Source organism: Typha latifolia, unplaced genomic scaffold (assembly GCF_019914945.1).
Source record: "Typha latifolia isolate L0001 unplaced genomic scaffold, TyphaL0001v2 contig_60, whole genome shotgun sequence".
NCBI lineage: Eukaryota > Viridiplantae > Streptophyta > Magnoliopsida > Poales > Typhaceae > Typha > Typha latifolia.
In genome coordinates, this window is record NW_027330505.1 from 261 (window position 1) to 17789 (window position 17529).

General features: G+C 35.7%; 1 protein-coding gene and 1 pseudogene across 1 annotated transcript; one reads left to right on the top strand and one right to left on the bottom strand.

Annotated features, from left to right (window-relative positions):
• The first annotated feature begins 1219 nt into the window (after positions 1-1219).
• On the top strand, positions 1220-10205 carry LOC140802656 (uncharacterized). The gene is given in 5 exon segments (XM_073158209.1): positions 1220-1518; positions 7915-7970; positions 7972-8018; positions 9450-9598; positions 9676-10205. Coding segments are annotated over 5 exon segments (489 nt in total). The 5' UTR covers positions 1220-1377; the 3' UTR covers positions 9772-10205.
• Positions 10206-12612: 2407 nt separating this feature from the next.
• LOC140802655 (zinc finger protein STOP1 homolog) lies at positions 12613-15135 on the bottom strand (annotated as a pseudogene).
• Positions 15136-17529: the final 2394 nt, after the last annotated feature.

Below are 17529 nucleotides of genomic sequence, written 5' to 3' on the forward strand. Positions count from 1 at the left end.
GTCGAATGTGTAGTCATTACGGAAAGGTTAAAGGAGTTGGTCGAGCTAGTAAGGGATAGATCGGTTTGGCTTTTCAATGATTCATTAATCCTTCTTAATTGAATTAACGACGCTTCTAGTGACATTAACTAGATAGTTCTTCTTATTGTCTATGATTGTATGAATTGGTTGACATATTTTCCCTCCTATAGGGTCACTTATATGAGCGGGGTTAGTAATGTCCCTTTCGGTTTTCTTACGAGACTTGCTCCATGTAATTATTTGTCTATATAAAGCTTAGTCCAGCCCATTAGTGAAAAGCCTCTTATAATTCTTATCTTGAATGAGTTTCAATCTACGGATGCTTCTTAAAAAGAAAATGAGAAACTATTACTGCTAGTTTACTTTGAAGACCTCCTTGGTGAGTGAAGTACATGCAATAAAAGTAATACATTTGTTTTATTCAATAACTATTGAGAAATTATTTTGCAATGTATTGAAAGATTAAGAGTACCATGTTTGACTATTTGGATGCTTTATTTTTCTGCTATTGTAGGAATTACTCTTATGTGAGCATGAAAAAAAAAAGAATCTTATCCGGCTGCAATAAGCCTAATCTTGTCATTCAACGTTGCGTTTAGATTAATATTCATATAAATCATTTCTTATAGACTTATGAAGTTTAATGAATATATCACATCTAGGAACAAAATAAATAAGGTTAAAAAAGTCAAATAAAAAACCATCTATCTTGCCTCTGTATACGACGGGGGCATGTTGGCCATTTGAGTGTGCTCCATTAATTTTGATAGAAAAATTAATGATTTCACTTTAAGATTTTTCAAAGTATACGAACTTGTTTAAGATTTTCAAAGTATATAAGTGGTAATGTAATTTTAGGCATAAATACATTAATTTTTAAATATAATTTAGATCTAAAAGGAATACTTTACCTTTACATAAATTATTAAAAATAATTTAAAAGCTATTCAATATTTTATCTGATAAGATATTACAACGAAATATATCTTATTTTATGTGAGATAAAAATGATTGATAAAAACGTGTTTATTTAATTTTAATAGTAATCTTAACAGTCAAAAATTTCAGCAATAATTATAATATTTTTAAAATATAATGATAATTATGATATTTAAAAAGTTTGCGGCGGCAATTATGTAAAAATCCCTATTTACATATGACCCCATCCTTTTAACCTCCTCTTTTCGTCTATGCGGCAACTTTCAGATCTAGCATTGTCTCTCTTGAGTTCCGTAGTCTCCTCACCCTCGTTTTCAGGAACTCATTCACTATAACCTTTTGACTTCCGATTAATCCTCTCCCTCTCTCTCTCTCTCTCTCTCTCTCTCTCTCTCTCTCTCTCTATAGTTCGCGTCAATGGAGGATCTAAGGGCGGCGCTGAAAGAGCACGCCGATCTGGTCACAGATCTCTTCGAGAGGTTCTCCGCGGAGATCCGCACGGGATTCCGCCCCGCCGTCGACAATTTCGTGGGTTTCTTCCACGCCATCGATTGGAAGGTACTTGCGATTTTATTTTTGTATCAATTCCACGTTTTGATTCGAAAACCTAACATATCTTCCTTAATTGTTACTTGGATCTGAGGATCGAGTGCTTTACGGTTTGGGTTTGCAGAATAATTTTTTTTCTTCTTTGGGTTCTTTTATGCATATCACTACGTACATTTCAGCTTTATTGCAACAAACAAAAAGAAAACTCATTTTTAGTGTGAATTGTAGGCACTTATTAGCTCGGCGAGTGATCGCATCAAGTAAACGTGAAGATGTGAAAACTCCTTTTTAGTGTGAATCGTAGGCACTTATTAGCTCGGCGAGTGATCGCATCAAGCACACGTAAAGATGTGAAGTAGACAAGTGAGTGTTCTCAATAGCAGCGTACGCATGAAAGTTGAATCATTACTACGGGACGCAGTGGTACGCTCATGAACATATCCTTGTTCATGGGCTTACATTGACTTTGCTGAGTTGCAGCATTAAACTTGTTAGTTGTCTTCGGAATTTAACTCAGAGAGCATTAGGGGTATAATGCTTGTACTTGATAGGTACGGGGTGATGGTTGTATGCTTGTTTAATTTATTCCTGTTAGAAAGATTGCTAATTGATTGGAACCTCACTTAATTTAACAGTTTTGAGGTAAGATGGATATAACATAGAGAAAAACTTATCAGTAAAAGAGTGTAAAGAGGAAGGAGATGAAAACTTGGTGATATTAGGGGGATGCTGTAGATCACGTATCATCCAGTGGACTTCTATGATATATCGACCCAGTTGAGAGGCCATTTAGATGATCTCACAAACTTAACAGAAAATTAAGTAGTGTTATCTCTATTCTGCTTTTAGTCTCCCATTATTCTCTTTCCTTTATGTATCATAGCATGGTTCAAAGTTTCAGTTTTGGTTTCCCCTCAATTAAAAAGCAAAATTTTCAGTTGGTTTCGTTTCTAGTTTCATTGTATCTGTTTGAAATTGTTTTAATAAATAGTCTTTTTATCTTTACTTTTAGTGCACCACACAAGATCTAATAGCATTTAAGCAATGAGGTTGATATTGCATTAGGTACAAGTTGGATTTCAAGTCAAATCTAGTCTTGAATCTAAAACATACTTTAAAAGAATTTTGCGGGGTCATTTCAATTTGATGCTAGTTTCGAGGGATAGTTTTGGATTGAATAGGATCGAAATGCAAAACACTTTGGTAAAACATCTCAAGTCTACACAAAACTTCAAACTATGTATCATAGTAGTCAAGGTTTTTCGGTGTTGGGATCGGGATCGATATCGGTACATTCGGAAAAATGATGCGTATCGGCCATATTGCCTATCCGAAAAAAACGATATGTAGTTGTATTGGTCGCTCGTATCGGATCGGACTATTTTTAATTATATAAAATTCTAAATATTATTTAAAAATGCAGAAATTTTTAAAAATTTAGGAAAAATGATAAGAAAGTAAAAATTACTCACTTGAAGCTTAAAACTTAAAAAATCTATTAACTTACTCAAAATTCAAAACTTTTGGTGACTCTTATAAATTTATGTGGTCTTCATCATCATAATCACCATAAATTTGTAAATAATGATGCTTAAAACTTGGTGCTCCAAAAAGTGATTCTATTATGCTAGTTATATTATATGGATCTTATTGCGTAACTTGTCTCTGAGGAAGATAATAATTACTATATAGATTTTGTGTCTAACGATATTGAGAAGAATAATTAGCATATGGATCTTTTGACGACTCTAAATAATAAATACTCGATGCACCATAATCATAGGGAGCAACATTCTCATGATAGCGTCGCTAATATGTATGTACATCCTCAATTTCTTTATCTTCAATCCCATGTTTATCTTTGAATAATAATGAGTTTTTTTTTAAGACAACTTACTTCCTATATTTCTAGAAGTTGAGGCATTGTTGGCTAGGGGACAATTGATCGAAACGAATAACAATTAGTCACAATTAGGAACGAAGCTCAGCTAGTATACGTAATGTGTTCAAGGTGACTATGTTTTTCTAACTTTTCTCAGCAAATGTAGATGGGACGATCCCACCATCGGGTGTATTATTAGGATTATTACTAGTACTAGTAGGTGTACTATCTTTATTTGTTGAGCGACTTATACCTATCTACGGCTTCATTGTGGCCTTTTCTAATATCTCGTCTAACTATAGATTATTTCTAATATCTCGATCCTCTAAGTAAATTAAGAATTTGATCATGGTTGTATATAAAATTTATTAACCTCTGATCTTTATGTATGACCATGTTAATTTCAAGCTCTTTTGCAATATTATCTAATATGAGATCAATACAATGTGCAATACATGGTGTCGATATAAATGAGATCTCTTTACCATTAGTATATTTATTTGACTTTATAATTTGCCATATTATCGGTAACCATTTGGACTACTCTTTTTCACTTATTTATTGTACCACCTCATCTATCAGTGATAAATATAATATACACTTTTGAAATAAGCAATAATATTCACAAGCGACGAAATATTATTCTCATGCCCTAAGTACACCAAGAAATTAATTATATATATTTTTTTGTACTCCACGCATCTACGTTAGTCTACAACTAAATTTATTCCAATACCATTTAAATGTCTCAATGTAACTGCGAAGCTCATCTATCTTTGAGTCAATATATTTAGTAGCAATATTATTTGAACTAAGAGACAGAATACTAGACCCTATTGATTGTATGAGATCCACCATAGTGTGATAATAATGATTATCAGCTATATTGAAAAGAATATAGTTGTAGAAGAAAACTTTAGAGATAGCCCTACCAATGTACTTCTTTGTATTTTTAATTTCTTTGAGAGTTGTCTTAATAGAAATCTATCTATGACTTTGCAAGCTGCTATATTTTTTTATCTTCCAGCTAAATATTCTTTCAAATGGTTGACACCACTATTGACCAAATGTTCTTTCAAACGGTGACACCACTCATTTCTTTTCGACACTAGTTACATTAACGTCTTTTATCTTACCTAATAGTCTTGCAATGTTGTCACCCAAATATCGGTATAATTTTTAAAATTTTCACTATAAAGTAAACATAAATAAAAATAAAAAATAAAATAATTTAAAATTTAAGAAAATAAAGAACCTCTTTCTCAATTTTTCTTCTAATCTTGTTTCTTTTCTTGTTCTTTCTTGCCCCCTCTCCCATCCTCTCTCTCTCTCTCTCAGTAGCTATTGCGTAGAAACTGTAGTAGTATGATGCGAACCAGGTCAGATAGGATCACATCAAGGGGAGATTAGACTCAATGGATTGAGTCTAGTTATCTTATTTGCTTATTTGGTTTAGTTAGAATGTTATGATTTTATTTAATTAGTTAAATCCAGCTCTGCGTAGTTTTGGAAAAATATTCGCGAGAATATTCTGAACATTCGAATAATATCAAACCCGGCGGGATAAGATCGCCAACCTCCGGATCTACAAATTTGGTATTCATAACTTCTCCAAATTTAGAATCTATCTATTGCGAAACGAAGGATTAATCCGTGAAAGATAAAGAAGGCTGATTTAGTTAGTTAGTTAACTTTATCTTGTTGTTTGAATTTCAAATAAATCAGATAATCCGCATGTGGATCCGATCCACCATGGATTTTTACTCCTATAAATAGGGTGGACATGTATTGATAAGAAGGAGATGGAATTGAATTGAGAGAAATCGAGTTTAGCCGGTTATTATTTTCGTCCTTATCTTTTTACATTAGGCACATTAGATTGTTTTTATCTTCATAGGAGTAGATCATAACCGTAGATCCCTTTCAAGCTTCCAAACCCTAGTCACCTCTTATCTCCAGCTGACCACCCTACTACATAGCCGTCCACCACCACTCTTGGCCGTCCACCACCCTCAGAGCGACCACCACAACATTGGATATTACCGTTCTGCCCTCACCTGTCATATCTCCTCTATTTTATTTTTATCTTTTCATCCCGACCTCCGATTTAGGTGAAACTAGAGCCATTAGAACCCTAACTCACGAGGCTACCTCCACCTAAATTTTCATAATCATCCTACGGACGGATCGTTCCAGATCTGGTCCGTAACATTGGTATCAGAGCTTATCATAGTAGTAGAGCGGCGGGAAGAGAAAGAGAGTAAGAGAGTAAAGAGAGGAAGAGAGAGAATGCGAGAGAAGAATTAAAAACTTTAAAAAAAAAAAGAAAAAGAAAAACTCACCCGAGGTCGTCGAAGGTGGAGGTCGTCGGATCTTGGTTGGAGAACGTAGTCGGAGATTTACTCGTTCGCCAGTGGAAGAAGTGAGAAAGAAGAGAAGAGAGAAAGGGCCGATCTCGATCCGTTTAGTAGTGCATAAGAAGTCAACTTTGTTTTAAAAGTACCCGCATAGGTGGTCATTAGGCGGTAGCATACGCATATGCATTATGCGGTCTGCATATGCATATGCATTATGCAGTCCGCACACGCATATGCGGCATGCGGTCCCCGCATACGCATATGCACATATATTGGTTGCATATAGGAGACATGCAAACTGCATATGCATATGCACCTGCATTTTGACCTCCAATGATTGAATATTGACTGCATATACATATGCACACCCTCATGCATATGAAGCACTATTTCATAATAATGAGATATTTACAACACCTCATAATAATTTTTATTGATTAATTTTGTTGGCACAATTTTATCATACTTGAAAGTATTTATTGAGTAATTGTATGATTAGAAAGTAGCATTCTTAGTGATAGAATATTATGAAGGAAATTTTCAAATGACAACCTACATTTTCATTATTTTTCGATTAACACTTTGTTTTTAAGGATTTTATAACTTGACTCTCATTTTTTCTTATAATTTTTATATAACACCCTACTATTATTTTAACTAACTGACATTAATCTTGTTATATAGTTTATGTAACTCTATTAATTAAATTACTAAAATATCCTTAAATTTTTTGATTTAGGCCAATACTAAACTCTTTATAAGCATACACCATTCTGAAATCCTGAAAGAGAAAAAAATGAGGGGTTGTGTTATAAAATCCTGAAAGATCGGGTGCGTTAATTAAAAAATAGTGAAAATGTAGGGTGTTATTTTAAAAATTCCCTATTATGAAAGTAATTCTCCATATATTACTTTGCAACTTTTACCTATTTATCAGCTTGTAATGCTAAAATATTCAATAGACTAGATAGGTAAATTATTTATAATTTACTTTTTATACTAGACTGCATACTGCATAAGCGCTATATGAATCACATGATAGCTTGCATACTGCAAGTGCTTTTCACAAAATTGGAAGTCAATATATAATATGATTTGAATGTGCAACTGCCTCCCAAGTTTATAATTTGTGCAAATGAAGATATACATAGATTTGGCTTAGCACTTCTGTATTTCTATAGTCTTGAACATGACAGAAGTTGCTTCAGTAGCCTCACCATAGCACATTAGAGGCAAATTTAGAAGGTATTCTCATTTGAGATGAGTGCACTACCTTATGCATGAAGGTTTTGGATTAGTGGAAAATTTGTATGGTGGCGATGGAAAAAATCTTGTCAGGTTGTGGATTTGCTACTGCCTGCTAAGTAAAGTTAGCTTCAATGTACAGAAGAAGGCTCTATAGGAATTTTTATAAGAAAAATATTTGAAAAAAGGTGAGCTGTCTGGGATCTTGAAATCCAATTTACTGCTCAATACAATAGTGAGCTGGCCTACATATCAGTGGATAAATGAATTCGAGGTGCTGTTGGCTAGTGAAAGGTTAATGAAGATTTGGAACAGGGTCATTTGGGTGGTAGACAGTTTACAATATTATTTGTATTGGTCAAAGGGTTCAGACAATATCATCTGAAACTTTTATGTTCTTACACACTCATTGATCAGCATGCAACTCTTTAACCCTGTATCTTTTCCCTTAATATATGAGGAGGTATTGCCTGTGCTTCAGGTTCCTCCTTTCATTGTTTTGCTGGCCAACTTGGGTTTTCCTTATTCAATTCTCACCAACTAGGATTAGTTCAAAAATCCTCTGCTTTTAGTAGTCTAGAATGTATGTGCGTCAACCTTGTGTATTTGGCGTTTAATCAGGCCAATGAGAGACTAACCATTAACCACACTTTTCTGTCCTTAGCAGATCCTCTTAACTTGTCATTCTCACTGAACTAAGGTTAGGATTGTTGTTCTTACAAAGTTGTACATGCCATGACAACTTATTATGCGCAGGTTTTAAATAAGTTTTAGTTAGATGCTTGGGTGCTCTTTACTCATCATATGGTGACATCATTTGTTGCAAATTTAGAATATCTATACTGCTATGAATATTATTCATTCCATTAGCATAACAATTTATAATATGTTATTGTACTAATAGGGTTGTTGCATTTGTAGGAGCCTTGGTTGATGTGCTTATTAGCTTTCCACGTGTTTTTGCTCCTGACAACTATCTTCAAGGAAATATATTAACTTCCAACTTTTCTTGTCGATTCTGGCATGTATGTTTCTTCATCCCAGAATTTTATTTGAGTTAGTCTAACAGGGTCCCTTTTGTGGTTTCTAATTGCTAGATTCAGTATCACTGCCATGATACAAATTTCTAGTCTCTTATCATTTAATCTTAGAGTAAATTTATTTGGTCATAAATTTAACAAGAGAGTAAATGTTGCTGCATTGTCTCTAGAAGGATGCTGGTTCCTTTATGATACAATTATTTTTGTGGGATTGTATAGCAGTATGAATGGAGATGATACTTCTTAAATCCCTTCCAATCAATACATTTCTTCCTTTGAGCATGAAGGGTTCGGAACTGTTGCCCCCATGCTTGCAGAAATGAGAGAATGACCTATTAGTTCATATTACCTGTTCTCTATTATCCCAGCCGGTCTGATGAATGTACTCCATTGGATTCTTTGAAAAACATCAAGATAAGAAAATATCTTTTTGATGCCATTGAAGTGAACTATAGGTGTAACCTATATCATACTACTATATGATTCCTGTTAACAAATTAAGAAATTTTATTTTCTTCTATTTAACCTCTGTCTACATATGGATGACACTAAAAACCTCAAAAATGTTTATGGACTAACTTCCCGCTATTTATATACCTCAAGTAGTTGGTTGGATGGTGCAAGAAGTTATCCTCAGTTGTCTGGGCCATAGGGCACGTCTGACCACTATTGAAGAGAATGTGAAGGGAAGTGAAGCTGAGATGGTAGGGTGTCACACCTATCACATTTCATCCATTGATTACAGGATATAATAATCAATTTGATATGTGTCTTTGGCTCTAGCTGAGAAGAAGCCATCCTTGATTATCTTGACCAACTGCTTGGAAGTGCATCTCACCTCTCATACTTTTCATCAGAATTTTATTTAAGTTAGTCTAACAGGATCCCTACACCAAGAATTCTAAAATAATGTGAAGAAGCTCTGATTATTGGGCTAAAGTAACTGACTTCTTGGACCAAACCTGGAAAAGAGTATGAAAAAGAAGTTTAGATGGTAGGGCATCTTGCCTATCACATTTTGTCCTTTTATTACAGGATATATTAATCTATTTGACAGCTGGTTAGGCTATTAAAAGACTTTACCAAATATATAGGATAAGAGAATCAGTGTTCATCCTTGCCACCTCTTCTATTTTCTCTTCTCTACCTTTCTTATTTGTTATGATAAATGACATGCTCTGAAAGTCATGCAGCTCCTGAAGTTTGCTGCGAGTGGTCATATTATTGTATCATTGATTTATGAATCAATAACAAAATAGTTTCTGTATGTATACAAATCAATCATAACGTCCTAGAATGCTAATGAAAAACTTATGAAGAAAATTAAAAAGGAATATTACAAAGTCAAAAGAGTCCATATTTTGAATTTGTATGCTTGTAATAATGCAGATAGTGTCTCGGTTGATTTTCATGCAGTTTCTGGTGTATATCTTGCTGAGAAGATAAATACTTTGTTGGGAAAACACTGGCAGAGCTTTGCAAGCCAGAATTATTTTGATCCTCAAGGCCTTTTCTTGTCAGTCCTCTGGTCTGGTCCACTTCTCTTCGTAACAATCATCATTGTGGTCAGTAACTCTTCACTTCTAATCTAAATTTCATTAATATGTCTATTCTTCACTCAACTTCTTCCCTATCTTCTCAGGTGAATACTCTCTTTACACTGTGCCAACTGATCATAAAATGGAAGAGAGCAGAACTCAAGCATCGTGCTAGGCTTTCTCGCTCCAAGGAGGATTAAGTGATTAACACATCTTTCTGTCTTTTGCGGCCAACTCTAGTTTCAGTAAGATAGGGACTTTTTTGTTCGTCTAGGAACTTAAGTCGTACGGCAAGTGGATGAGGTTCATTATACTTTCGTATTACTTTTTCTTTGAAATACGCAGAATGACTTACAATTATAGCCAATGACAGTGAGCTTTGCTTCATATAAGTTTGCATGGACTATATTCCTTATGGAATATGGTCTTTGAAAGACGTGAGTTAGTGAGTTGTACAACTATATATGAAGGGTTAGAAAAGGCATTTAGACTAATTTTACCAAAGAAGGAATATTCAATATGGTTGGAAATTTTGATGAGCTCTTGTTGTGTACCATCTGCTCTAGATAGTTGTCAGTTACATGAATTGTGATTGAAATTTGTGATATATGCTACGACTCAGGTTGATCTCACACTTGTTCTTAATTAGCTACATGTCTCAAATGCCAAAAGTCTGAAATAGACTAGTCACATTTAGGAAAATCCTCAGTTACATTATGTATGCTTATTAGCAAGTGATGAACCTGCAATGATATTTCAGTGGATTACTACTATGTATGCTTGTTGGATGCGGCTTCTACAATTTAATTACATTTGATTTTTTAATTTAGTGTATAAACTTGGGTGCACATATTTTTGTATAGTCTTGATGCATATTTTGTTACATTGGAGTGCATACAATTTATGTATACAATACACACCAAAATCTTTTATTATAAATTAAAAAATTGAATACAATTAAATTGCAAAAATCTCCGTTTCATGCATGGGGCCTATTTTATCTTCTGTTTGCTATTAGGAGGGTGAATTAATTATTGCCTAGTTTATTGTGGGTTATAAGGACATTTTTGTTTTTGAAAAAAGAAGATATTTTTATCATAAAACTGCCATACACTGTATGGTAGAAGAAAGACCAAGTGTTGCTAAGTTGATTTATCTCAGCTCTTTAGGTGAATCTTATCTTCACAGTCTATGGATTGAAACTTATAAAGTTTGGACTCCTCTCCAAATTAGAATTTTTTTTTTTCAGTCTAGATAGAAGATTGTCTTGTTAAAAAGACAACTCTAGAAATAAATTCAACATAACAAAAGCACATCTCGGATCAACTTCTAATAGCATTTAAATCTGCTGTTGATGAGCATGATTTAATTTTTTTATTATTGGTGACTTTTAACCTGCTTATTTTTCTTTTATCATCTCTCAGGACAAGAATTTTACTTTGGAAAACTTAACTGCTGACTAAGTTATGAAATCTTGACCAACAATCTTAATGTCTTTGAGGGTTCCTCTCTCTAGTAGTGTTTGATGATATTATGTCTTTTACCATCCCTTCTCAGATAACTACTACAAATTTGCGAAGGGCTTGTCTCATAATAACAATCTTAATACTGACAGAAGAGATTGAATCTCCTATTGGTCGTAAAGGACGTCTATGGTTATCATGTTGGGTAATCAAATATAAGTCAGATACAAATATAAGCTATTTATTAAATGGGTTACATGAATTGTTCAAATTTATGAGTTATTTACGTTAAAAATTATTCTAGTTTTTGTGAGGTTATCAACTCATTTAACGAATTAAATAAATTGACATAAGCACTAAAATACAATCCATTTAATAATAGGCTTGGGCGGATTAATCCGTTTATGATCCAAATTTGATTATATTAAGGATAAACCCATTTAAAATCTTCAAGTTGGTTTATCTTATTGGGTCAAAAAAATGCCATTGTTAAACAACAGATTGCGATTTAAACCCCCATCTTCCGGTGCCAATTTTCTATTTCTGGAAGAACATAACTATTCTAGATATGCTCATGAGTTCTTAAACTCATCGACTTGTCTAAAAAACTATTTCACTAGATAACGGATTAGACTGCATTACCTGGCATTTCTCAAATTAATATAATCTTTTCCATCAGCTCAGGATGTACAATCTTGAAAGGACTCGCTTTCTATCGGCAAATGTGGTGGGGAAAAAATGTTTGTTCCTTATTGCAAGCTTTTTCGTTTTTCTTTCATCTTCTTTTGGACCATAATGAATCTATTACTTGGGCATAAAGTCCCATCCTGATTCTACTTATTTTGGGAATTGGCGAATGGAAAATGCTATATGGAAGAGTGGAAAAAGATGGAACTTTCTTGCAACAATTATTTGGAGGTTCTCATCCAAATTCTTATTTTGATTTCAACATCAACCCAAATGCTATGTTCATTTGAACACATCCTCCATCTAGAACTGATACAGTTATCTGGATTCAAACATATAGAAAGATCAATTTGTACCATAAACGATCCTTTAAACAAGGATTGCATAATTTATATGCAAATTGTATGTTATATTATTTGTTGGGGAGACAAAAAGAGTCCTAGTCCAAGTGAAATAAAGTTTGACACAAATTATTTGTTAGGGAAGACAATGCATGTACTAGTTTCTCCTAGGAATGCTGCCTCCTACCTCCACAGCAGAGACATGCATAAGTTGGAATAGTAATAAGCATGAACATTCCTCCATCTAATCTCGTGAATACTAAATTTTAGTCAGCAAATAATTGTAATGAAGTTTTTCTCTTGAAAGAAAAGAATAATTGTAATACAGTTTAACAGAAATGTTTTCAAACAATTCAGATAGATAATTAGTAGATATTATTACTGATTAACCATAATGAAGTACATGAATGAAGAAAGACGAGTTCATTAGACATTAATCAACCCACAATAGGAAGAAAGAAGACAGTTGAACCATGTAAAACTGCATACATCTTGCAGATCAATGCTACTTTGCCATTTTCATCGTCGTTATCATTACAGGTGGGAAGATCTAGTTTTCTCAGTTCCTTCTGCCAAAATTGCAAGAGCCAGAAGGCAAAAAAAGGAGAAAGGTCGCGAGAATTCATCAAGTCCATCAAAGCTACAAGAATCAAAGTTCATTGGTGATAAATAGTTAAAGCTATCGTCAGCAACTTTAGTATCAAGACTCTTAATGTCCTGTGATGTGCTCCGGAAAATTACATCCTATAATTCCCTCCATTCCGCTCATCACCACACTGCCCTCTGCTTGCTCAGACATTCCTGAAACTTTGCTATCATCCAAGGAGATGGCAGGTGTGTGACCTTGGAATAGCGCAACATGGCCGAACAGCTTATCCTTCCTCGAAAATGTAGTTCCACAAGAGCAAAGCCACTTGTCCCGACCACAATGTTTCTCATGAGTTTTCAGGTCAGCAATAACCGAGAACTTCTTGGTGTTGCATCTGCTGCAGATATAACTCTTGTCGCAATGGCTTCTCTTGTAATGGTTCTTCACACATAATATCGTCTTGAGGGGTTGGAACTTCTTGTGTTCCTTGTTCCTTTTGCACCCAAGAAAGGGGCATGAGTACCTCCTGATGAGCGTGGGTTCTGCGTTTAATTCCTTGGTGGGCTTGGCAAGGGCAGCCGGAGTCTTGTACTCATCCCCATGACCTCTCATATGCATCCTTAGATTAGCATCTCTCTTGAATCCCTTTCCACAGATCAAACAGAAGTGAGTGTGAGGTGCTAAAATCTCTTCCTTTTCTAGTTGCAGGACTTCATAAGAACCAGGGGGCAGGTTTTCTCCATCTATACCATCATCGCTCTCTTTCAAATCGTGATCTTCAACCGGAACGGACTCAGAAACTTCACCGTCACAAGCATTCAAACACTTGATCAGCTCATCTCCTTCTTCACTAGAGGTGTTGAAACTTTTCATCAGCTCAGCGTACTCTGAACCCTTGGTTATATCAGGAGTTACAACCTCATTATGTTGTGGACTACCATTCAAGACAAAGCTAGTAGGAGCACTAAGTACACCTCCTAGCTGCACAACTGTAGGATTAGTTGAGAGGAGTGTGTTCTTGATTGAAGGAAGAAGAGTTCCAGCAGTTGAGATCAATTGAATTAAGATGCAAGTCAGGTCTGCTGCTGTAACAAGCTGTTGCCGAACAGCCAATTCACCAGTTCTGTTGGGGAGCTGATGCTCCTCCTGATCAATGATGGACGAGCGATATCCTGAACTTGGTGGATCTTTTGCTCGAGGAAGGAGAGATTGCTTAGCATTGTTCTCGGGTCCCAATCCAACATCAAACTATTCATAGTTGGAGTTGATCCAAACTGATTTGAGGTCTTAACCTCTCTATCAGGATGATACAAGCTCTGAGATTCGGTCTCAAAAGGCGGGGAAAAATCAGTGAAAGTTTGCCCAGGTCTTGGGGCGTAAGGCACATTTGAGGGATTAAATTGGATGAATGTTTTATTATGGTTGACATCTCTTGCTGCATCACTCGTCATTGATGAAGAGGATGATTTCATTGAAGCTTTGGGAGTTGTTTTCATCTTGATATCCACTTCAGCCTTCTCCTTAAAGTCTACTGCTCAGAGAGAACTGCAAGAACACATTTTATGAAGCACAAAGTGTAAGATAAAATCAAAATAGATCCCATGACCAAATTCCTGATATAAAAAACCTCCTAAATTGCATACTGAAGTTAAACTCTAACACAGCTGCAACTCCACACATTTCCTGCCCCCTTTGCATATCGCTCCCAAGAGCATACAGACTATAACTTGAAGAGTTCCAAAAAATACACATCTAACCTCCTTCCAACCTCCAGTAATCAGAATGTAAAGGATTCTTCCATTTTATCTTCCTTCTTCTAGAGTTCTAAGATATCAAACTGATCCATACACCAATAACAAACAGATCTAAAAGCATATAATCCCATAGAACAAACCCCCAAAATCAGTTCTTTTAGCAGAAAATCTTCAAATTTCGCAACTCCCAAGATGGATCACACCCAAAAGCTCTTGATTTGGGTCGTTACGATTCCGGGAAGAAGGCACCGGAATTTGATGGGTTCCAAAGCAAGTAAATCTTACATCTAGATCTTTCATGTCCTAGACCCAAAAGAACAAACTCAAAAGAACCCAAAATTTCCCACATGGCCACTACCAAAACTTCTCCTAAGCACTATTCCATCAGAAAAAGTTGAAAAGAAAGAAAAAAAGAAAAAAGATCCTGCAACGAAGATAGTAACAACCAGAAAGAAGCCACTTACTTGGAGTAATCCAACGCGCTTCCCGAAGAAAGTAATCCCCAAGACTCCAACTTTGATCGATCTCTCAACTAGCCGGATGCATCCTTGATCCAAACTCCCATCTTTAGAGCTCCCGATCTCTCTCACATCTCCCAATTTCTCCATGTTTGACTTCTCCTTAGAGTACACCGCAGGAAAGCACTAATTTAAAATGCTCCCCCAATATGATGAGGAGAAATAGAGCTCTCCGCCGAAGATCTCCCCGTATTTTATTGGAGTAGTAGTTTAGACTAACGAGATCCGAAGGTACGTTAAAGAGAGTGGATATGGAAGGCGAAGGAAAGAGAGAGGCATGGAGGTGAGCAGACGTCAGCGATGAGGTGGTGAGCGGAGGAGTCGGACAAATAAGAGGCCCACGGGGTCGGGTCACCGCCAGACCACTAGGTTGAGGAAGGGGGAGGGAGAGAGAGAGAGAGAGAGAGAGAGAGAGAGAGAGAGAGAGAGAGGAAAAAATGGACCACTTTTCCACTTCAGTATTCTTTTCATTTCTAATGAGTTGATAAAGAGATCAGAAACTTTTTCATGGATTTATGCAACCCTACTTATCCAAACATATAATTTGATTCGGATCAAATAAATTATAAAAGTGAGATTCTGGTGGGAGCGAGGTTTAGTCCCACAATGGAGTAAAGATGTATAAATGTGGTTCCTAAACTTGGTTTTTGGCTCTGGCTGCGCCTCCCTCAAATATGGGTACACTTTGCCAAGTAAAGATCAAGCTTTTCACTAGTAATTTTAACCATTAAAATGGGTGTTAATATTTCTTAACAATATCTTAGAAAAACCGGCATTACACGTGAAAATCACGTTTAAAAGGAAAAATAGTAATTTTAAAGGTCAAAATGGTGCTAGTATTTTTCAACCGTGTTTTATCAAAAATAGTATAACATGTGAAAAGCAGTTTTAAAAGATTAAAAAAAATTATTTTATTGCTCAAAACGAGCATTAATATTTTTTAACCTTGTTTTGAAAAAAAGGGTATAACTAAAATAATAATTTTAATAGTCAAGATGGGCGTTAATATTTGTTAACATGTATTAGGAAAAGTGGATATAACATGTGAAAATTAGGTATAAAGGAAAAATAATAATTTTAACAGACAAAATGGATGTTAGTATTTCTTAACCATGTTTTTAAAAAAATATATAGTTTATATGATAACATATGGCCATTGCATACATAGATAATATATAGCCATCACATACATAGAGATTATTACGTTGTTTAGTTTAGTTGATTACATACAAGAGAATTAACATATGTAGTCATTGCATACATAGGTGAATATTATATGTTGCTATTACATATGCAGAACCCTTTATGATACAATTGTGTATGTAGTGGTTTCTCTTTCAAAAATTGCACACCTACAGCCTTATAAGCATTGTATACCTAGCTTATGTTAATATGGAGCATTGTACGACTTGGTCTACTACGCAAAATGGTGTCTCGGGGTGAATTTCTTGTCGCATATGAAGCACAACCTTTTGGTCCTTCGCTCCTTGATACGATTCGGATTTTACCAATGTCGTCTCGAGCATGGATACACTTTAGGGAGTGGATACACTTTACCAATGTCTTTTATTTTAGTGTTCAATTCTTAAAAAAAAATAACTTTTCTATATGTCACGTTCGAACGCGAGTGGTGTGTGTTCGAACGCGATTTGTGAACACTGCATCATGCTCACACATGAAGAGAGTGCGAAATGTACGTTCGAATGCCGCGTTCGAACACGCCTACGAACACTTACATCATGTTCGCAAATCTAGAGAAGTGAGAAATATGTGCGTTCGAACGTGCTGCGAACGCCTGCATCGCGTTCGCAAATCCAGAGAAGTGAGAAATGTGTGCGTTCGAACGCAGTCGGCGAAAATGCACTATTTAGGGTTATTTTTAAATTGTTGGTTAGCCTCTAAAGGTGTGGATGGCAACCATGGAGTCATTATTGATGAATTGAGTTTTTGCCTTATCTCCTTTGTCTTCTACGACCGGTCAATCACCCTAGTCCCTTAGGGGCGGCCACTTCTCCCCCTTCTTTCAATCTATCCAACACTTGCTCTAACCCTTTCATCACCCATAACCCTTCCACCACCACTTATTCACCGGTGCCACCCCATTAATGCCCGATCCACCACTATTCACCATCATCTAGGATCTCGTGCCTCCATCCACGGATACTAAAACAGATCCCCTGATGTTCGTCCACTAATTAGACGATATCTTGAGATCCCTATCTCGATTCACCTAAAAATTGATTTGTTGGAAATATCTTTTCCGGGGTTACGACATATCAAAATCTCACCTCCATCCGACGGCGGTATCTTTCAAGATCTATTTTCAAAGTTCCGTGTTAGATCTGTCCAGATCTGAAAATCTCACCTCCATCCGACCCCAACACGGCTTGAACGCCGGGTTCTTTCGTATTCCGATTAGATCGGGCGGTTCCGCGGGTGGAAGTCCCATAACTATTTCTCTCTCCTCTATTGGGATAATCTCTTCTTCATCATCTCGCCCAGGTGCGGCCATGGATATGGTTGTCGTCATTGGAAAGCGCTTGTCAGAGGAACGGTGGCTCGATGCAGTTGATACGATCACACCTCTGGCTATGGAGCTCTGATAC